This window comes from Miniopterus natalensis, chromosome 10, assembly GCF_054644295.1.
Source record: "Miniopterus natalensis isolate mMinNat1 chromosome 10, mMinNat1.hap1, whole genome shotgun sequence".
NCBI lineage: Eukaryota > Metazoa > Chordata > Mammalia > Chiroptera > Miniopteridae > Miniopterus > Miniopterus natalensis.
In genome coordinates this window covers 71296898-71320852 of record NC_142090.1, presented here as the reverse complement: position 1 = coordinate 71320852, position 23955 = coordinate 71296898, and the positions used below count along the sequence as shown (strand labels likewise).

General features: G+C 35.3%; 1 protein-coding gene across 1 annotated transcript in view; it reads right to left on the bottom strand.

Annotated features, from left to right (window-relative positions):
- Nucleotides 1-9340: 9340 nt before the first annotated feature.
- Nucleotides 9341-23955, bottom strand: part of ITGB8 (integrin subunit beta 8) — a 75253-nt gene continuing 60638 nt past the window's right edge. Inside the window, exons 11-14 of the mRNA XM_016217026.2 lie at nt 21049-21274; nt 18153-18259; nt 14978-15141; nt 9341-14881 (exon numbers count right to left, since the gene is read on the bottom strand). Coding sequence (XP_016072512.2) covers nt 14759-14881; nt 14978-15141; nt 18153-18259; nt 21049-21274 — 620 coding nt within the window. The 3' untranslated portion in view covers nt 9341-14758. The remainder of the gene's footprint in view (nt 14882-14977; nt 15142-18152; nt 18260-21048; nt 21275-23955) is intronic.

Genomic DNA, 23955 nt, shown 5'->3' with positions numbered 1-23955 from the left:
AGACAAATAATCCGTTTTTGAAAAATAGACTGAAGAGCTGAACATTTTACCAAAGAAAAGATATGAGTGGTATGTTATATATTGTTGTGTAACAATTTACTAAGTGCTGGCTTAAAATAATGATAAACATTTATCTCATAGGTTTTGTAGGTCAGGAAATCAGAAGCAGCTTACCTGGTTGTTCTGGTTTTCATTGAAGTTGTAGCCAAGAGGTTGGCTGGGTCTGCAGCCTTCTAAAACCTTTAGTGGGGCTTTAGGATCTATCTTCAAAATGGCTCACTCACATTGCTGGCAGGTTGGTGCTGGCTACTGTCAGGAGAACTGAATTCTTCATTACGTGGCTCTCTCTCCATAGGGTTTTTTGAATGTTTTCATTACATGGCAGCTGGTTTGCCTCAAAGTGAGTGAACCAAGAGAGATCAAGGAGGAAGCAGCAATGGCTTTTATGACAGCCTTAGAAGTCACACACACTATTATTTCCACAGTATAATATTTGTTATACAGCTCTTTTAAATTTAGGAGCTAGCTGTGTAGAGGTGTGAATACCAGTTATCTAGGGATCATCTGGGGAGCCATCTTGAATGTTCACCACTAAAGAAACACTTGATAAGTTTTCATATCTTTAGTCTGTAGGGAAGTGCAAATGAAAGCCACAAAGATAAGAGCAGTACACATCTATTAGAATGGCTTTTAAAAACCTGACACTACAAAGTCTTAAGGATGCAGTGCAACTGGAACACTCAGATATTGCAGCTGGGAATGTAAAATGGTACAGCCAGTTTGCAAAGCAGTTTGGTAAAGTTAACCATATACTTACCATTTAGCCTAGCAATTTTATTCCTAGGTATTTAAACAAGAAATAAAAAATAAGTCTGTACAATGTTTTATGAGAATGCTTATAGCAGTTTTACTCATAATAACCAAAAACTGGAAAGAGTACAAATGCCCTTCAACAGTGAATGGATCATCAAATCATGGTACATTTGTACAGTGGATTCCTACAATTGTATAATTCCATTTTTATGACACTCTGGAAAAAGGAGACTATGGGGACAGAAATTAGATAAGTGGTTGCCAGGGGCTGAGGATAGAGAAAGAGAATTGACTATAAAGGGACATTGGAAACTTGTGGGTATGATGGAAATGTTCTGTATCTTGATTCTGGTAGTGGTATACAACTATATGTATATATTTGTCAAGATCCTTCTGAAAAGAGTGTAGTTTTCTATTATACTACCGTAAACCTGACTTTTAAAAAAGCAAGTGTAATTTATTTAAATGTTATGCTAGCTTCCATACTTTAGTATTGCTATGAGAAAATTAGGTTTGGGTAAATGTCAGGTGAGTGCTATTCTGAGGGAAATGACAAGTAAGAAAGCTGTTTAAATAGAAACAGACAACAGACTAACAGTTGTCAGGGGAGGGGGTTTGGGAGGCTGGGTGAAAAGGTGAAGGGTTTAAGCTTTACAAATTGGTAGTTACAGAATAGTCAGAGAGATATAAATTACAACATAGGGAGTATATCAATAATATTATGATAACTGTGTATGGGGCCAGGTGGATACTTGAAGCATCAGAGGTGGGGCACTCTGTAAAATGCACGATTGTCTAACTACTTTGCTGTACACCTGAAGCTAATTCCGAATAATATTGAATGTAAACTGTAATTTTTTGGGAAAAAAGCTGTTTGGTTATGGTAGGAGAAATCAGTGATTGTATTGAAGAGGAAGTGTATTAGGTTTTCCAGAGAAGCAGAACCAATAGGGGATGTGTATGTATGTATGCATGTATAATTAAAAGGATTTATATTAAGGAATTGGCTTGTATAATTGTGGAGACTTGATAAGTACAATACCTGATGGGGGAGGCTAGAGACTCACGAAGGAGTTGAAGTTTGGCTTCAGAGGCAGTCTGCTGGAGAAGCAGAAAGAGCTGATGTTGCAGATGAAGTCCAAAGAGCTGATGTTGCTCCAGAGGTAGTCTGCTGGAGAATTTTTTCTTGCTTGTTGGAGTTCAGCCTGCTGTTCTACTTAGAACAGACTGATTCAACTGAAACTGATTGGATTAAGCCCATTGTGGAGGGTAATCTGCTTTACTCAGAGTCCACTGATTTAAATGTAAATCATACCCTGAAATACCCTCACAGAAATAACCAGAATAATGTTTGACCCAATATCTAGGCACTGCATCTCAGTCAAGTTGACACATAAATTAACCATCACAGAAGAAGACTTATTGACTGGAAAGGGGCATAAAGAACCTTCTGAAGTTACAGAAATATTCTATATCTTAATTGGGGCGGTGGTTACATAGGTGTGTACACTTATCAAAACTCAAGTTGTAAACTGAAAATCTGTGCATTATATTGTATGTAAATTACACATAAAAAAATCCTAAAGGGGTACTTGGCAGCTGTGTCATGATTGATGTGATATGTCATACAGAGTATATGTAATGAGAATGTGTATATATGTATATGTGTGTGTGTGTGTGTGTGTGTGTAAGGGTTTGTGGATAAGTGAAGATTTTCCCTGCTATGACATTTGTCTCCTTTTTTTCTTGAACCACCCACACCCATTGTAAAGACTCAATGACACCTTCACTCATCATCATTTTTAAGAATGCATTACTTTCTCCCTACTTCTTTGGAAGTGCGTGGGAAATTCTTCATCTATTCTACTCTTGTTTTCAAATGATTCCTGACTAATTAGGCAATTATCTACCCATTTCTAGAATAGAGAGTTATGATATATGCTATTCTTAGTAAATGACTGAGGAGCTAGGAATAAACTTAAATTGCATATTTATCTTTTATTTTAAAAGGCAGTTTAAAAGATGACATATAGTTACCATTCTAGTTATTCAATTTTGACTACATATTTTTTACTCAGACTCAGTGTCATCAGATTGAAATGAAATCTTGAAGTTTAATAATTGGTCTTTCACAGTTCTTCCAAGGGCAAAGGAGAGCACCTTTTAAATGTTAATGTAGCCATTTTAAATGTTGGAAAACATCTTGTATTTCTGTTTTTTTAAAATAAAAGCTCTTAGTCAAACAAAAGGAAGCTCGGAAATTACCAAGTGGAAAGTAGCCTATATTTGCAAAATCAATCTGTAGATTAAGGTTACTATTGCTTTATGCAAAGTAATCTCATAAATTTTAAATGCACCAAAAAAAACCAACCTCCAGTCAATTTAAAGAACATAATGAATAGCATTATCGAACATGTTTTCAATATATACATTTTGTGTTTTTTTTTTCAGATTCTCTGGTCAGGTGAGAAGGAGTTGTTAGATCCAAAATCATTCTTGAGAATGATTATTTTTATATAGTCTGATATTATTTTGATACTTAGAAGGAAAAATGGCATTTATTTATTGTTTCAAATTATACTCTAATCTATGGAATAAGAATAGACACTTAATTAGAATTAGTATAGGCACACCTAGTTCTAGCCATTTATCCTCTTTAGTTTTCCTGGGAGGAGACAGGACCCGGGCCATAGCCTTGTGAGATGAAATCCCTTCTGGCATGAGGCAGGCATCAGACTTCTCTGTCTCCCAGATGCAGAGAATACATTTCAAAGCTCCTAGTGGTTCCCTTGAAGCCCTACTAGGCTGGAGGTTAGAGAGGATATCTCCCTACCCAGTCCTCAAAGGGGTGTAGTAGAGACTTAAAGCAGGGATCTTTCAAATAACTTTAAAAAAAAAAAATCTTTCCTTTCCATCTCTGCGTCTCTGTATCCTCTGTGGCCCAAGGGATCCAGAGTACCAGAACAGGTTCTCAGTACCATTTCTTATTCTTTGGGTCTACCTTACCCTTGCATACACATATATACATATTTCCTTTCTCTTTTGCTGTTTATTGACACCATAAGGTGTTTTTTTCCCTCTTTTCCTGGCCCAGAAATACTACCAAAATAAGTGCAGAATTTAGTGGACTAGAGACAAATTGGATGCATGCCTGTAGAGCTACATTTTTTTTTCGAGATGAGATAAAAATTGGATCTAGGGCAAGGGAGAAAGGACTGTTTTAGATATGAGAGAAAAAGATAAACAAATGTGATTCCTCAAAATGTGACAGAGCAGAAGGATTTTCTACTACAGTGACCAGGAAGAAGAAGGAAGGGATGCTGTGCGCAACTGTTGTTGGCGTGACTTGTGTTCCCTGAAGACAACCAACAGACCTAGATGGTTATGTTTCTTATTGATTGATTGATTGATTGATTGAGAGAGAGAGAGAGAGAGAAAGAGAGATCATAGTGAGAGAGAACCTGGCCGGCATGGCTCGGTGGTTGAGCATTGACCTATAATCGAGGAAATCCTGGTTCGATTCCCGGTCAGTGCACATACCTGGGTTGTGGGCTCGATCCCCAGTAGGGGGCATGCAGGAGGCAGCTGATCAGTGACTCTCACCACAGATGTTTCCATCTCTCTCTTTCCTTCCCTCTCTCTGAAATCAATAAAAATATATTTTTTTAAAAAAAGTGAAAGTGATACATTGATCGGTTGCCCCAACCAGGGATTGAGCCCCAAAATCTTTTGGTGTATGGGACAACATCCAACCTACTGAGCCATCTGGCCAGGGCCAGATCTAGATAGTTTTAAGTGTCTTTGAGAGAGGAGGGAGAGAAGTTACATACTTTGTTGGAGGTGAGAATATGAAGAGATTTATTCCTATAAGATGAAATGCACAGACCATGTTAGGAATTTCCCTATTCTTTAAGGCAGTGGTGGAGATCCTTCAGTTGTTTCACACACACACACAACTCTACATGCATTTAGCTTTTGCTAAGAATAGAGGGGGTTTCAGTGACGGAAAAATGAGACATGGCTGTGGATAATAAAAGTATTTAATGTAGGCCTCTACAGATGTGATATTAGGCTTGTTATAAAAAGCAATTGAAGTCAATCTTATACTTTTAAACAACATACAGATAATTATTTTATTACTTTGATTTTAACTGTAACAAATACAGACACATTTTAAGCCCAATATTTTCTCAGGGACATGTCTGAGGGGCTCATAGAAAAGAGCGTATCTTTGGCTGACTCAACACTTACTTAATTGAGTACCCACACTGGATATTAAGTGTCAGGTACTGGCCTAGGTTCACTGGTAAGTATTATCTATCACTGTGGCCTCCTGATGCTAGTTTTTACTCTTTATGGAAATGATTCTCAAACTTTGGCAGGCGTCAGAATTGCTTAGAGAGTTTGTTAAAACACAGATCACTGGGCCCCATTCCCAGAGTTTCTGATTCAGAAGATTTGGGGTAGAGACCAAAAGCCTGCATTTCTAACAAGTTTTTATGTGACACTGATGCCTTTGGTATGGGGACAACTCTTTGAGAACCATAATTTATCTCCAATTTAATAAGGAAAAATGTAGAAAAATTGTTGTTAATGGCAAATTAAGATTTTTTTAAAAAATAAATGTAGCTCAGAACTTTAAGCAGAGCTTTTTAAAAATTATTATTATTTTTAATCCTCACCAGAGGATATTTTTCATTGCTCTTCAGAGAGAGTGGGAGGAGAGAGAGAGAAACATCGATGTGAGAGAGACACATCGATTGATTGCCTCCTGCATGGGGCTGGGCATCGAGCCTGCAACTGAGGTACATGCCCTTGGCTGGAATCGAACCCGAGACCCTTCAGTCCACAGGGCAACGCTCTAACCACTTAGCTAACCAGCTAGGGCATAAGATTTTCTTAAGTGGATAATTATCTCTCATGACCTTAGTGATGGTCAGAATGTATTTTGTAGTCATAACAATGGAAAAACAGCATAGAGAATGACAAACCCCAATAAAGAAAGAATTTCCCTTCCATCATTATAGTCTGAGAATTTTTTTAGACTTTAAGGCAATTCACTGGAAGAAGTCTAAACAGCACCAGGTCCTAAGGACTAAATAATATACCAGTCCAAAAAAGTGCTAAAGGATTACGAAGTTGAAAGCCAAGGTGCCATTTGTTTTTTTGCAAGCAACCTACCACTGCTTCTAATTATGATAAAAATATTTATATATAAAGAACTAGATATAAAGGAGATCCTGTGTATCTTTTAGATAGGTTTACTTTGATAATATTAAAAGCATCATCATTGACATGGTTTAAAAATTTACAGCTTTAGTTTTGTCTGGCCAAATATTTTGATGAAGTTAGAATTTAGTCTAAAAATCATGGATTGGCAAGAACAATGTGGTGTGTGAGACCAGATTGGGAGTTTTATCCAATTTGGATAGAAGTCTATAGTGACTTTCCGAGTTGGCATTAGAATTGTCTTTGACTAACTCCTTTCCTTATCACCTATATCTAGACAGTCCCTAAGTTCTCTCACATTTTCCGTGCAGCAGTGTCTCAGATTCCCTTCCTTTGTACTTTTGTCTAGATCTTTACTTCCTCATGAAAATTCTCCAAGCTCATTTGGCTGACTCCTCTGTCACAGTTTGAAATGTACCCCTATTGTACTTAGACCAATCCAAACCTTCCCAGCATAAACATTTCTTTCTACAGTGGCTCCTCTTCAATTATAATTATGTGAATTTCTCCCATTCGAAAAACAACTTATTTAACCATCTCCTGTTGTTAAATACTGAAGATGTTAACCACTGTTTTATATTTGATATCATATCCTGTTCATTCTTTTTCTCAATGAATTTAGGAGCAATGATTGTGGCACATTCATGGGTAGGATATATCCAACTATTAAAATGATTGTTTAAATTCTTGATATGGAAAATGTTTGAAATGTTTTTGAAGAAAAAATATTTATACCGGACTATTTATAGCATATGTTTCTTAATTACAAATAACTTATCTATCATCTATCTATCTATCTATCTATCTATCTATCTATCTATCTATCTATCTATCTATCATCTATCTATCTATCTATCTATCTATCTATCTATCTATCTATCTATCTATATCTATCTATCATCTATCTATCTATCTATCTATCTATCTATCTATCTATCTATCTATCTATCATCTATCTATCATCTATCTATCTATCTATCTATCTATCTATCTATCTATCTATCTATCATCTATCTATCTATCATCTATCATCATCTATCATCTATCTCTGTCTATCTATCTATCTCTATCTATCTATCTATCTGTCTGTCTGTCTGTCTGTCTGTCTGTCTGTCTGTCTATCTATCTGTCTATCTATCTATCCCTATCTATCATCTATCTGTCATCTATCTAATCTATCATCTATCTCTTTATCATCTATCTATCTATCATCATCATCATCTAGCTATCTAGCTATCTATCTAGCTATCTAGCTATCATCTATCTATATCATCTAATCTATCTATCACCATCCATGGCAATGGTCAACTCTGGGTGCTTGGATTGGACTAGTATGTATTTTAGGATGTTTCACAGTAAACAATAAAAGTTATAAAGTACATAATAAAATAAAAAGAAAATATGCGTACATCTGAAAGTGATTGCTATTAGAGAGTGGGATTTTGAATTTTTTTTCTGCTTCTGTATATCTCTAATTTTTTTATTACACTAGTACTAAATAGTATTTAAACTTAGTATTAAGTAGCATTTAATAGCATTAAATATTTAATAGTATTGAATATTATTTACATTTAGTATTAGAGGGTATACAATTAATTAAAAGGGTTTAATTAAACATTATATTTAATTTATGTAAATATATGCCAGACCATATGTAATTTCCGCAATATCTCTTCTGTGAAAAAACTTTAGAGCTTTATTTTCCCTAGTATCCAAAGTTCAAACTTGTTAGTCTGGAAACCAGGCTCTCCATAACTTAGGGCCTGTAGGTTCTTGGCTTTCACTATCCAGTGTTTCATCTCAACAAGATTTCAGTGCTCTTGGATGGAATCCCAACTCTTTTTCTGCTTCACCATTTCCCTAGTTCTCCTTGACACTCACCTATCCTCCAGGCCTAGGCCAAATGCTGTCTTCCATGGTCTAACTCAAGCATCTGTGTACACTTACGTTTTTGTTTTTAATTTTTTAAGGTCTGTTTATTTCTTTCCTATGTAGTATTTGTACATACATATTATTAGCTTCTCAATTTCATTCATTGCACATGTGTGTCTTGGGGGGGAAATGGGGGTATAGTTAAACTAGTAAAATCTATCCTCTCATAACGTATGATTACTCATTTATGAACTGTACAACACATATGGGTATGAATTGTCGCTTGGCCACTTGCTGACTGCGTGCATTTAGACAAGGTATCCAACCTCTCTCTACTTCGTTTTGCTTATTTGAAAATTTGAGGAAATGGTATTTAGTATTGCTAAGGATTCAGTGTGACAATTATATGAATATTATAGATTATCTGATATAACGTCTAATGCAGTGGTTTGGCTAAAAAGAGATTGTTTTCCTACCAGGGATGTCTTGAGGTGAGAATTTGGTAGCTGAAGGGGAAGCTCTGACAATTTCAGCACAGGCTTCCTTTGCTAAGATGCTGCTCCAGTTTTCCCAGACAACAAAAAGGGGGGGAAAAGAAGTGAGATCTGGGGTTGCACATATCATTTCCTCTCCCATTCCACTGACCAACATTTAGTCCCATAATCACATTTAGCTGCAATGGAGTCTGGGTAGTTAAGTCTCCCTGTGTGCTCTACTCAGGGGGGTGGGTCTTATTATTTAAGGTAGAAGGGAAGATTGGGGCCAAACGATATTCATAATAAAATCAGGATTCTGATCCTGAAAGACTGTAACTCACACCCAACTGGGTTGTGAGACCTCCGATAGCTTCCTGCTGACTTTTCTAGTGCAATCCTATCTATAGATATGCTACACATACCTTTTCCTTCAAACTGTTAAAACTCATAAAGGACAGGGAATCTGTCTGCTTGTCTTATTTAACTTTTAATGTGTACCCTTATATTCTTTACTTTCTCCTCTAGGTTAAATAAAGAAAAACCACAGCACAGGGGTATTCCATAGTTTTCAGTAGTTTAAATATGGCTCTAGAGAATGTGGGATTGAAGTTGGTGAGCATGTCATATTTGTATCCGGATGCTGATAGAAGGCTCTGGCTGGTAGAAAAAGCCTGATTTATCTTTTAGCTACTTTTTCAGTTCTTTGTAATTAGGATATTCATTCTACTTCCATCATTGCACAGCAGTCAAAAGGGAAGTAGAGCAGTTAGCATTGCCCCCACACCTTTGTCATTGGCCCTACAATTTTCAAGAAGTAGTAGTCTTTGAAATTATGTAATATCCTCTACTAATGACAATATATGAATGTTATTACATTTCCTTTTGTGACAATGTGCTGTTGTCTGGCAGTTTTGAGGGTCATGTAGGACACAATGGTAAATAAAGAAGAATTCTTAGATTTTTACATTTTTATTTTAAAACAAAATTTTATAGTAATTAACACCTACTTTTAAACAGAATGATGCATTAATTAAATGCCTTGTCATAACTATTATAAGCTCTGTTAGAAAAATAGACATCTCACAACTACAGTGTCAGCTCTTTAATAAATACATAAAACAGCAGTTAGTAGTCACTCAATTATATGAACAGCTTCATAGTATATTATGTGAAATTGTCATATTCCTCAGTCTTCTGTGTCATTTAAGGAGACTTAATTTTATGTATAATTCAAAGCCAGAAGTAATAAGAAACTTGTTTAATGAGAATTTATTTCTTAGAGCTGTTTTATATTTAAATATTTTAATTTAAAAATACACTCTATGTTAAAAATTTTTTACAAAGGCAAGACTTGTTAAATGAAACAAATAAGGTTATATTACTGATAATTTAAAAACATTTCAAAATTTTCTTTGCAGAGGTTTAAAAATGAAGTAGCTGTTAAATGTACAATAGTTTAAAGTTATGTTAAATATACACAAAATGAATTTCTATATTAATACGTGCAAATTTATATTTTCTTATAATTTAGAATTAAAATATATTCAATATTCTTAATAAAATTTATGTACCATGCTTGTCATTGTGTGTAATTCTTACCAAATCACATTTCTCTATGGTACAGTGTAAAGTTAGTAAAAGTTCTTTATACAAATCACATTTTCCATCCTTGGTGACTGCAGGGTTTTTTGGGTTTTTTTTGTTTTAATTGTTGGATTAAATAATTTTAACTGAAGTAGGTTGTAAAGGCTAGAGACCTGGTTAATAGAAATAGCTTATAAAGATAAATTTTATGGAGGAAAGTATTTCAGGTAGATAAAAGTAGTGTTGTTACTCTCAGGTATTTTATTAACAGCTGCCCAAATAGCTGAACAATTGTTTCATATAATTAAAATAATTTAAATATGCACTTTTATGACAGTCATTACATGGGCTTGAAGGTAAATTTATCAGAGCCAAAGAAAAAAGCCACTCAAAAGAACAGAAATGTTAAAGAAGAATAACAAAGTAGAGGACTCAAAGAGAAAGTTTTTGTTTTTTTCCCAACAGCACTGATTTGTTGTATCATATTTTTCTTCTGTCACTGACATAACACATATGAGATGCCGCAAAATCTAATTATTGATGGTTACATGTACTATTCTTCCACCTAATTCTGTTTAACAGCGAGATGATAATATAGAAGTATTCTTTACAAAGGAATAGAAAGCATAAAAAATTGTTAACAAGACCCGGAAAAACCCACTCATTCTTGTCAGTTAAACTAGGGTTTGCAGAAATCATAACCATTGGCATAAACAGGAGGCAGAAAGAACTTTTATAACATAAAGGTCTGCAGGATGTGAGCTCATAATCATACAGTTAGGATCCATGTTGAGTTGTATGTGATCTAATTGTACTGAAAACTGGCTCATGTTACCATAAATAAATTTTCAAATATTTGTAAGAAAGGAATGTCCCTATACCCATGAACATTTAGTTAAATTAATTAGTGTACTATTTATTCAATCACAACCTTCAACACTACATCTAACAGGCCAACAGTTGCAAGATACATCACAATTTCAGAGATGTTATACTGAAAGAGTAGATGTCTCAGAATCAATGAAATATGAATATGTATAATCAATTACCCAGAGTAAATTTTCCATAGAGGAATCATTAAAGAGAAGGGAAATGATCTGAAAGCTAGTTTTATATTTCCTTGAAAAGTAATATATTTCAATTTGCGTTGCATGAAATGGAGTTCTTAAGGTCAATATTTATTGATAAGGACAATCATAAATTAAATGTTAAGAGCAACTAAAACAGAATACAATCTGCACATGCTTGAACTCCCAAGTAGCTATATTTCACTCAAAACTTTTATTAAAATATATAGGCCTCAGATCCTTTAAAATTGAATCTCTAACAGTTGTGATAATTTAAAATTCTTAGTTTTTAATGGATTCTTCCTTTGTTCAGGTGAATAGATTCAAGTGAGTTTTAAAATTAAGTGATGTTTGGAAATGAGGAACATTACCATTGCATTTGGTTACTTTTCACAATTAGGCTTATTGAGTTGGAAGTTTTAGGGCAATCCCTTAGGAAAAGGGAGTGGAGAAAAACAGGAGTAAGGCAAGGGAGCAAAAGCCACAGAGTTGCTATCCCAGGTACCTGGAGGAATATAATTCTATAGAGAAAAATTTCCATAGTCCATCATAAAACTATTTCAGTGTTTCATAGGTACCTGTTGTCATACATAATAATATCTTCAATGGAGATTAAATATATATTAAGAAATATCTGGAATTTATTCCTTAGCGATGTATACACTGATTTTAATTTTGAGTTTTGAAAAATTTGCCTGTAGAAAAAAGTCTATTTTGTTTAGCTTAAGTTTTTTAAATCTTTATTAACCAATGCTACTTTGAAAACTTAGGACTTAATAAGGTTTTTAGTGAATTTCTGAGTCTTGCAGAGAATATCTATGACTTCATAAATATTAACGAATTGGAAAAGACATCAAATGCTTATAAATCCATGAACACTGCAGTGTAAAGATGTCCCCAGAGAAATAAAATGCATACAGTTATATTGTAGTGTATGGCACATTTCTAAGTCATTACATGGCACATGTAATTTAAATGTAAGTCATTTAGGGCACAGAAATGCTGTCGTACCAAAAGTGTTCAAGTTCTTAACTTTGTTAACCATTAAAAATTTCATTACTTGTGTTTAATATCAGTGAATTTCAAAAGGCTCCTCTGGTCATATTGAAAATATGCTCTATTTACAAATATTATTTTATCTAAGAATACCCTGTTTTCCTTTACCTTTTAATTAATTCTAACTAGTCAAATATTAATTCTCTTCTCACAAACCATTAAACAGGAACATGCCAATTATTCAAGTAAAATATAAGCTCTAAAATCTTTAAGAATTAGATCTTTAAGTAAAAAAAAAAAAAAAGAGAAAGAAAGAAAGAAAGAAAGAAAGAAAGAAAGAAAGAAAGAAAGAAAGAAAGAAAGAAAGAAAGAAAGAAAGAAAGAAAGAAAGAACATCACCAAAATAACTACAGTCATCATCTAGCATTGAACTGCCTATCAGGAAGTTTGTCCCTTCCTAAGATAACAGCGTTGGTGCATTATAAATTAGTGCAAACTAGTGAGAATGTCAAAATATAAACCCTGGACTTTTAGGGTTTCATTTTACTTTGCTCTTTTGGATAGTTCATTCCACATGGAAATTAGTTTACAAACATCGTAATGTTCATTTTTTTAAATTGCCAGCATTTTAAGAAATGGATTTTTCCCACTTTTTCCTTTTGGGGGGCTGTCAGGTATCCATTTATTTTCTTTTGAAAAAGGATGCTACATGTGACAGGCAGACTGCAAAATATGATTTTTACATTGTCCTTGGTGGTCAAGGGGATCTTACACAAGTGAGTCAGAGTACTGAATTATGTCAATGTCCCCAACCTCTCATTTGGGGAAGGAAATACAGTTCAACTTAGAGTCACAGTTGCTTGGCTATAGGGAATGGCTAATGGAGCGCTGCTGTGTTCATTGGCTCCAGAACAACTTACTATATGTTTTAAAATGTTCTTTAGGATAGAATATGAGGTGGAGGGTTAGTCTTCATTGAAATGCAAATATCTAGCACTTTGATTAACCCAAGTGCTGGAAGACAAAAATCTGGGATGTTAATTATAAGACATTGTTGTCATAGGCAAAGCTCTGTACTGCACACAGGATTACTGGACTTCTAGCCAGTAAAATCAGACTAAGCCTGTAGGGCTATGGTAATTGTGAAGATGCCTCCATTGGCCTCTGTATTAATCTCTGGTTGAACACTGCACAGTTCTAGGGGGTGCTGTTCATACAGGCTAAGGCGTGAATGGATTTCACCCCTGTAGTTAGCTCTTCGAAGGTGATTAGCAGGGAAGATTGGAAGCTAGTCACGGCCAGTTCAGTGTGGATGACTCTTTTCTGCTTTGCTTTGCAATATTCTCATGCTCATATACTTAAGACTTCAGTAAATCACATTTAAAAACACTTGCCAATTACATATTTTAAAGACTCTAGAGGTAGCATTATATTGTGCAATGAACACTAGCCTGGCAATAAGAAGATAGAAGTCTTCGAATGTTGCCGCTTAATCACTGGGATAGTTTTTGAGAAATCACTTAAAACTTTCTGAGGCTTTATTCTCTGACTGACTAAAAGGATGAATTAGCTTTTTTCTAAGATATTGTCTATCTTCCCCCAGTTGCATACTTTAAAATTCTGGCCAGTGGGGTTGAGGTGATAAAGGGAAAGAATGTCCATAGGCTTCATGGAAGGGCAAAAATAATATAATTTACTATAGCTTTTAATTTGAAAAATGCTAATAAATAGTTAGAGTAAATATCTGAGAAAACTCAGTCAAAAGTGTGGCACTTTGCTTGAGGAAGAGTTTCTCAGTATCTTGTGAATTTTAACCTGATGATTAGACAAATGAAATGGTGAAACAGGCCATCCAGTTTACCAGGGAAGAAGATATAAAACTCCACATCTCCAAACAACGAAGCTGTTCAAATTGTGATGTTACTTTACAGTGTCCCTTATTAAACATTCAGCTTTTAAAACCAGTATTCTAATAAAGTGACATTGTATTAAGTTTTTATGGCAGTAGTAACTTAGCACTTATTTAATCCAGTCATCTGTGACATATATAAACTTATCCTGTAAGAAAGAAAACCAAACTCTAGAGGCAAAGAGGAGAGAATGTTGGAATTAGTATCCATCTTGTAAAAAGAAAACAAACACACATGCATAAAACTAGTTTCAAACGCAATATCCCTCAAGATAAGGTTTTATCTGTTCACCTCTTGAATCAGTGGATCACTAACCATTTATTCATCTAGCTGTTCTTGTCAATTTGCTACCAAATTTTGAAGAGTTTGGCAACATTAGTATAACTGCCGTATTATTTTTCTCATTTGCACCTTCAGTGCAGGGATTACTGCACCCTTGCAGTGACACAATGCTCAAACTGTCTCAAAAGCATTGCGTCTCTCTGGGAAGCATAGGAATGGCAGGTACCTGTAAAGTGTAATCAGTGCTCTTCAGATGATCTACATTCTATGCTGATCTAAATAAGTTATATATTACAGTAAAGTGCTACAACGACACTAGTTTCAAACAGTAGTAAGACACATTTTTCTCTGAAAAAGTCAGCAGCGATGTGAGTCACATGATGATGAGGATGCTTGTCAGTCTTCATTCTAGCGAAAACCAGCAACTAGCACGATCTAGAACAAGTTGTCTCCTCCTGTGACTTCTACAACTATAATTTTTAGGAGCAATTATTAAAAATCCAGTTTCCATACAGTACTTTTTATCTTTTCAGAAGTTGCACCTGAAAGTTTCATGAGCATTTAATTTGCTGATATCCATTTTTATTTCTTCAGGCTTCTCACGTCGGTAGGTTACTGCTCTTGTGCAAACACTTTGCAGAATCAACTTGTCCTTGACAGAGAAGAAATATTAGCATTAATTAAGGATCTAAATACAGGAAGTAGACAATGACATGCTGATAGTAATTCTTTTTTAGAATTCACTGACCTTTTTTGAGGCCGACACCCTGTAATCTGCTGAGGACTTTATTTTATTACTATTCCATTGTAATATCACCTGTCTAATGATAAGGACTTTAAGCAGCCCAATCAAGAATGTAACTATGAAAATGATGAAAAATATCCTCAAGTAGCTTGGGCTAGAGAAGCATTCTGTAATGAAGCAAACAAATGAATGGATTAAAAACTGTAATTAGTAAATCAAGGGATTCCAACAAGTAAACAGTGTTTACCATCTCATTTAACAGGACCAAAGATATTTAGAAATCTACATTTTGAAAACAGATAACTGCCATTACTGTCGATTCAAAGAGAAAATTCTAGAATTTTTATTACATATTTATTTTTAAAATATTTTCAACATAAAACTCTGCTTTGTAGAATAGCCACAATTAAGGCATTTAGTAAGTATTTTTTGCAGCTTGATTCTTTAGTAGTATTAACTGGAATATGGCCAAATTCCTTAACCAAATATAATTGTATCCATGATAGAGAAAGTGACAGGTTTTGTGGTGTGTACCCTTGATCACTAGTGGAAAATAGGATTTAAAAAATTATTTAACAACTCTACTCGCTGGCTTATGTTTCTCTTATTATACTCACTTTTTATTTGTTTCCCTCCAGTAATGGAAAATAAACATCTGCAGAAGCTAAAATCGGTACTACTATAACAGATGAGTAATTATTTCCATTGAAATTGCAGTGTCACTTTTCATGATTATTACACATAGCTCCTCCAGGAAATAAGAGTATCCAATTCAGGACAATACACAAAATCTCTCTCCTCAGATTTTATTTATTTATTTATTTATTTATTTATTTATTTATTTATTTATTTATTTATTTATTTATTTATTTTACTTGTCTGTTAACCAAGTCTATTCTGCATCTAAACATTCCACTTGTATTTTTTCTAGAATAAATAATTACTAGTTGGAAAAGGATATGCTGCATTAAGAGGAGGGGCATGTCTTAGCACTAGACTTTTGGCAAACTCTAATTGGAAAGTCTACAGACTCTGTGACTGCCAGAGGTATTATTCAAATCTGAGAGGAACATGGTTGCACAATATGCCAGTATTCCACAGAACTTACCAGCTGTCCCAGACTCACAAAATAAACTCCTGGCCTAAAGAGGCATGTGTTTTTTGCCTATTCTCCAGATTTTGGGGACTTCACCTAAATGTCTGAAGGTCTCCCTGGGAGGGCCTTTCGGGAGGGGACCTGCCAAGACTTAGAAAAGAGATCACCCAATCATGGGTGATTTGTGTCTGAATTCCCAGGGATGACCAAGCATGCTCTTGAATAATCCAAGAGCTCAGTAACAAGGGCAAGGGCTCCTCACCAGGTGGGAAGACAGTCATTTCCTGTTGGTCGATGGTAAGATTCCCTGAGAGAAAGGTTAGAGAGAGTCTGGAGAACTACTACTAATTGGAATAGAAGCACCAAACGCAAAATGCAACTTTTCCCTCATTACGAGTCTTTCACACACACAGAATCCAAGATGCCCCATTCAAAGGTGATGCCCTTGGAATCTTTCACAGTGACCTTGAAGTCTGTGACATGCACCCCGTTCATCCTGACAGACTGTCATTTCCCTTGGCTGACTTAGAACTACTCAATCGGCTAAGATCCTTATAGGGGGCATATGGCTTGATCCCACTTACTGGCTTCTTGCCTAGAAGCAGCTTAGCCAGAAAGACCAAAGAACACCCTTTAAGTGTGATTGAGTGGATAGATAATAGAGGTGGCTAACAAATGCCCTTTCCCTCTCCTTGCACAATAGTTGTGAAGAGGAGGGGATTCCCCTAGCTACCGATACATTTTACAAATGTTTCTAATGGGTTAGGATAGAGGACATTTTCAGGGCCCAAATCCAGGTGCATTTTTAAATGTCATTTTGGATAGCCAAACATTAAGCCTTGGCCATGACTATCTTCTTAGTTTAGGTCAAGCAAGGGCTTTTCCTAAGGAGCTTTAATGGAATACTTTTTGTAACCACACTTAGGTCACAGTAGGTTTGTTTACTTAACATAATAAATGACATGTTGACAGGAAGGGCTCCATTTATTAGAAAAGGCACTTGGCTTTCTGGAGTGATTGCTACAGCCCCAGCTGGCAGCACATGGGCTCTTTTCAGAGCCAAATTCAGTATGGGCTAAAATCAGTATAGATGTGAGGGAAGGAAGCAAAACTCTGGAGAAAGTTTATTATTTTGTGAACTCTCTCTAAGATCTGGAATTATTCTTATAGGTTAGAAGAGAGACTGGACATAGTAGTAGCAGTAGGAATGCTTTCAGTGAAGACATTATTTCAAATTCATGTGTAGTTTAATACCTTACACCCAAGCAAGGCAGGGTGCTGACTTTTGGGTTCTAATGAAATGGTCTTTGAACACAGCTTTCACATGTTTCTCTCATTTATGTGTCATCTTTTAATTTACATAATTCTTTCAGGTTCACTGGCGCATTTAATCTTACACAGCTCTGAGATTGGTATTACCATCTCCATTTTACAGATGAAAAACTTGAGGCTCAGGGAAATATTGTAAAAGGCTCATATTTCTTAGCTACTAGTGTCAAGGGACATATCTTAAGCCAAGGTCTTCAGACTAAAAGTTCCATACCCTTTCCATTGTGCCACCTTTATAATCAGTCATTCACCATGAATTTTATATCAGAATGAAAAGTACCAGGAAGGAATGGCCTTTTTGAAGTTACGCATTTTTAAAAAGCAGATCATTGCTATTTAAACTTTTTTTTTGGCTTCACCTGAAACATGAAAATGTTGGTTTGACATGAGGAAGGTTATAACTGGAAGCAAGTTTGGTTTATAAGGGATAATTATGGCTTCATAGATGTCTCTAAGGGTGAAATGGACTCTAAATAAGAAAATCCTTGGCTCAGTGAGGCCTCTCTAGAAAATATGTTTGGTGCATACCCACAGAGGTGCACAGCATGGGAATTTAGCTGGGTAGTTGAGATGGGATATCTAACAATCAGCCAATTGTGACAAACATACTCAGTTGATTTTTTAGAGTACTATTTCTGGGAGATTGAAAACATTGAAGCAGTCAGTCCATTCTTTAAGATGGTTGATTTTGGACCCTTTTGGGGAACGTGATTCATTACTTTCTCAATGCTTTGATTATTAAGTTTGGTTTACCTGATGTTTGGTCCATATAATGCTGTTCCACGAAAGCACATGAGGATTTACACCGATCAAGTATAGCTTGAGACAGATTGTGGGGGTGAAGGCATTGCACACAATTCCTGTAAGGGGAAACAGAAGTGAAAACATAATCTTTAAAAAGCTTGTAGCCTGTAGTATTTTCTACAAGAAATGAAATAAAGTAAAATACTGTTTTAGGACAGCAGCCTTGTGAAACTGGGAAAGAAAACTATGACACTTATTTGTAATCTTGGCTAAATTTTGTACTATGGCAAAGTTATTTTCTAACCACTTAACATGGTTTAATAATGTATGAAATCAAAATGCTGATTTTTCTGCCTATGCTTTCTTTTAGGATTTTTATGGTTTCGAGTCTTACATTTAAGCCTTTAATCCATCTTGTGTTTATTCTTGTTTATGGTGTCAGAAGGTGGTCTAGTTTCACTTTTTTGCATGTATCTGTCCAATTTCCCCAACACCATTTATTGAATAGACTGTGTTTACCTCATTGTATGCTTTTGCCTCCTTGGTGTGGGTTTACTTCTGGGTTTTCTATTCTGTTCCATTGTTCTATGTTTCTGTTTTATGTTAGTACCATGCTGTTTTGATTACTGTAGCCATGTTGTATAGTTTTAATAGTTTGATATCAGGTAGCATGATGCCTCTGACTTTGTTCTGCTTTCTCAAGATTGCTGTGGCTATTTGGGGTCTTTTGTGGTTTCATATAATTTTTTTTTATCATTTGTTCTAGTTCTGTGAAAAACAAACTTTGGTATTTTGATAGGAATTACATCAACTCTGTGGATTGCTTTGTGTAATATGATGTTTTAATGATGTTAATTCTTCCTAAGCATGAGCAGGGTATATGCTTCCATTTATTTGTATCTTCTTCAGTTACTTTCTTGAGTGTCTTATAATTTTCCAAGTACAGGTCTTTTGCCTCCTTGGTTAAATTTATTCCTAGGTATTTTATTTATTTATTTTTTATGCAATTGTAATGGGACTGTTTTCTTAGTTTCCCTTCTTGATAGTTCATTATTGCTATAAAAATGCAATGGATTTCTGACCTATTATGCTAAGTGAAATAAATCAGTCAGAGAAAGACGAATACTATATGACTTCACTTATATGTGGAATAAAAAGGACAAAACAAATGAACAAACAAAATAGAAACAGACCCATAGATACAGAGAACAGATTGGTGGTTGCCAGAGGGGAGGGGAGTTGGGAGACTGGATGAAAAAGGTGAAGGAATTAAGAAGTACAAATTGGTTGTTAAAAAACAGTCATGGAGATGTAAAATACAGCATAGGTAATATAGTCAATAATACTGTAATAACTATGTATGGTGCCAAATGAGTGCTGGAAATATCGGGGGAAACACTTTGTAAAGTATATGATTGTCTAACCACTATGCTGTACACCTGAAAGTAATAGAAGATAATATTGAATGTAAACTGTAATTGAAAAGTAAAATTTTTAAAAATAACTATTCTATCTTGAGAAAAAAATCTATAGGAAATGAATAGATACTCTCTCACACACATGCATACACACACAAATAGCATAGATGCTTTAGAAGATGACTATTACGACACTATTAGAAAAGTTTAGCAATGAATACACAGTTCAGATTTTGGTTGGTTTCATTATAATTAACTCCATCATTATGCATCATTATGTTGAATTTCTAAGAGAAACACATAATTTGCTCTGCATTCTTTAAAAATTTTTACTTAGCTACCAATCCCAGAAAGTGAAGGTCATACAAATTTCTTTTTAAATTTTTAAATTTTATTTTTGTTTAAAATATTACAGTCATATAAATTTGAATAAAACAAGTTGGAAGGTACAGTGATGTTTAGAGTAGTGGTCTTTGAACTCAAACAAACTGTTAACTGGAAAATTAATTATTGGCACAAAACAATAATGCTACCTTCATTTAACATATCACCTTTCATTTATCCATCATTTATTTCTATAATGTTTCATAACCACCATCATTCAATGGTAATAGCTAACATTTTTTTCTATGATTACTGTGTTCTGAGTTTTATTTTTTTAATTAGAATCATCTAATTCTTTCACAGAACTGTAACAAGGTATTATTATCCTCACTTTTGATATCAGGAATATTGACAGAGAATATTCTCAGAAAATTCACAGAGAATTTCAACGACTTGTCCTAAATCAAACAGCTAATAAATAGTAAACTGTGAAGCACGCAGCCCCTAAATCATCATATTGTAAACCTTAAAGTTGCATAGGTTATATGCGAATTATGTATCAATCAAACTGGAAAAAAACCCAATGAACCCTTATGAATAGTGAATATTATTCTTAAAAAAATACCACCTAATTCAACAAAAGCTAAGGCAGTGAATGCCTAGATAAATTCTGATATTCCACAGCTATCTAGGGGCCAAAGATTAGAATCTAAGTCTTAAAATTCCCAAATCCCCCATTCAGTTCTATTTCAGCAGGATGATAACAATTTATTTGGAGTAGAAGATCCAGTGCTTCTAAGATTATGGAAGGCAGAATAAAAAAGGAGAAACATGCCTTGGCCAGTTTGTCTCAGTGTTTCGAGCGTCGGCCCTTGGACTGAAGGGTCCCGGGTTTGATTCCGCCCAAGGCCGTGTACCTCGGTTGCAGGCTCTATCCTGGCCCTGATCCGGACACGGGCAGGGTGCAACCAATTGATGTGTCTCTCTCACACCAGTGTTTCTCTCTTTCTCCCTCTCTCTGTCTCTGTCTCTCTCCCCTTTCCACTGTCTCTGAAAAGCAATGGAAAAAATATCCTCGGGTGAGGATTGAGGAAAAAAAAAGGAACAAACACAGCTATAGTGGAGGACTGTTTTATGCATGTTTGGCATCAGAGAACACATACCAGTTTTCATTGCAGGCTGTGTGACACGTGGGGCAGTGCTCACAGAAGCGGCCGATGCTCCTGGGATCGGTGCACTCACACTTGCCGCAGACACAGGTGCCTCTTCCACTGCACACTTGCCCCTTAGAATTGATACAGTGCTGGGCTGAAGTTGATGGGCACTGGCACCTATCTCCTTCCCAGCCACTGAAGCACTGGCATCTGCCTGCTTCACACTCTCCATGCCCTGCAGCAAAGACACCCCAGGACCTAAGTTATTGGGGCCCGCGACTTTGTGAAGCATTTCCAAATGAGAATTCCCCTGCCATCTCCATGGAAACACACAGACAGTGAAGTGAGTGTAAATAGCATCATTTTCTATTTGTCTGACCTAAACAATGCCAGGACATAGGAGTGTCTATCTTCAAAGCTGTTCTAGTGCAGATAATCTGATGCTATTGTATTGTGCTGGTAATTGTGAAGTCTGCCCTGCTGCAGTGACTGCCTGACTACTTGAAGGTCACTGTACATTCAATTTTAAATTTAAAACACAAATATAAAGAAGCTATGAAGGTTGAAGTAATGTTAATTGCCTGACTTGAAAAATGGGTATTTGATGAATAGCTTCCATAATTTATTTTCTTTGTCTCTCCTTATTGCCAAGGGCCTGGGATCACTTTGAAAGTTCGTGAAACAAACCCTTCTAGTGTTTCAGTTCTGCTACTGCCATGTTTAAAGGTAAAATTTCCAGGGAAGCCAAACTAATCCTTTCACATCTTCAGGACATTGTTGAGCAGGGCCTGTCAAAAGTATGCTGTGCACTATTATTACAGGGTAATGAGAGAAATCAAGGCGGTGGATGTGGGTTTTGGGGTTGGGAGCATTTATACAGACAGATAAGTTAAGGGAAAACAATGGTTATATGTAGTTAATGGATTTTAGACTGCAGAAATATCCAAAATTTAATATGCTAATGTGAACTAGAAATCTTCAAGAGGGGGTACATTTTACAGGGTTATGTAGTATTTCTCAAGCTTATTTAGCCACAGACATTTTCCTTCCTTCCTCCCTTCCTCCCTTCCTCCCTTCCTCCCTCCCTCCCTCCCTCCCTCCTTTCCTTCCCTCCCTCCCTCCTTTCCTTCCCTCCCTCCCTCCCTTCCTTTCTTCCTTCACTCCTTTCTCTCTTCCTCTCTTCCTCCTTCCCCCTTCCCTTTCTTCCTCTCTCCCTCCCTCCCTTGCTTCCTGGCTTCCTTCCTCTCTCCCTTCATTGCAGAGCACCTCACAAGGTAACTGTTCCATAGAGTGTACTGTTGGATCGGCTTAATTTGCTAAATGTAAAACTAATGAGGTCCAGGCCAAACACACGCCTGCCAGACCCTGTTGCCTGTAAGCGGGCTGCATGACTGATCCTAGGCAGCCGACCTGTGAACATATGTTTTTATTCTCAAAGGAAACCAGTGAAGAAAATGCTTGTCGGCCTCCAGTTTGCACTTACAATTTATACACAAATAATTCAAAGCAGATTCTCAACTGCCTGTGTGTCAGTAGTATCATAATCATATAGAAGAGGGTCAGTACATTAATTTGTGATATTTTACTATAAACAGAGACTGGGATTTTCAGTATATTTCAAACTTCTTTGAGATATCGACAACTGTGGGAAAGGATTTCAGAATTCTTTCTCTTCCCTGTCCCAAACAGGATTAGCTCTAAAAAATTAGCAGGTAATTACTGGTTTGTTCTAGTCATCTATAATTCATTTTACCCATACCAGGTTGAGTTGAATAAATGTTTAAAATATAAAATATTTTGTATATATAATAGAATAAAAATGCAATTTACCATCACATTTTTATGTGATATAGGGCAAATTTTTAGCTTACACAGAATAGAAAATTTATTTTGTATAGTTTTTTTACTTTATGCTTATGACAATGAAATATTTATCAATAATTTAATTAATATTTAAATTTATTAATAAAATGCAAACACTAAAAAGTTGTTTTAACAAGTCAGCAGTTTGATTCCTGATCATGGCACATGCCTGGGTTGGGGGCTTGATCCCCAGTAGAGGGCATGCAGGAGGCAGCCGATCAATGATTCTCATGATTGATGTTTCAATCTCTCTCTCTCCCTTCCTCTCTCTGAAATCAATAAAAACATATATAAACACACCATAAGTGGATTTAGCATGTTGTCACAGAAAAATTAATTCATTTAAAAACAATAATTTGTATTAATTTTTAAATGCTGCAGATTTTCTGGACTCTAACCTCTAGATGGCAGTAAACTGAATTAGCCAAAAAGTACTTTAGATGTTTTTGTTTTAGAATCTGGTCTGTGTGGGGCCTCTGAGACTAATCTTCTAGATTACTAATGAAACCAGTATTTTCTTGAAGAATACTGTCTTTTGACAATTTTGTGTCTGATATTGTTCCAAAAATAAACTGGAAAGTTTTAAATAACTACAAATTTCTAATACCATCTATAATAATGCATTAAGAATTTTCCAATGAATGAAAAGTACATTGTTATAGCTCACTGTCCTCTGAGCAAGCTGGAGGGAGTAATCACTTATGAAAATGAATCAGATCCTTCTAGAAGAATACCCTGATTACAGAAAGCCTGTTGGACATCATCAGTAATTTCCTTTTCTGGTATCTATCTTCACAAGGTCAAGGCATACTTGAGAATAGCAATTAATTTGGGGTTTTTATTTTTAACTATTTTATAAAATTATTTAAAATAGAAATATCAGAATCTTGTGATATAAATCTGTTGCCATGCCCTAATTTCAGGGACTTTGAAACTTTAAATATTAAATTCAGATTCAGGGTTAGTAATTATAAAGATGTGATTTAAAGACACTTTAACATATATACTAGTTTAATAGTGATTCATAAAAACTGCATGTGTAATATTATATAT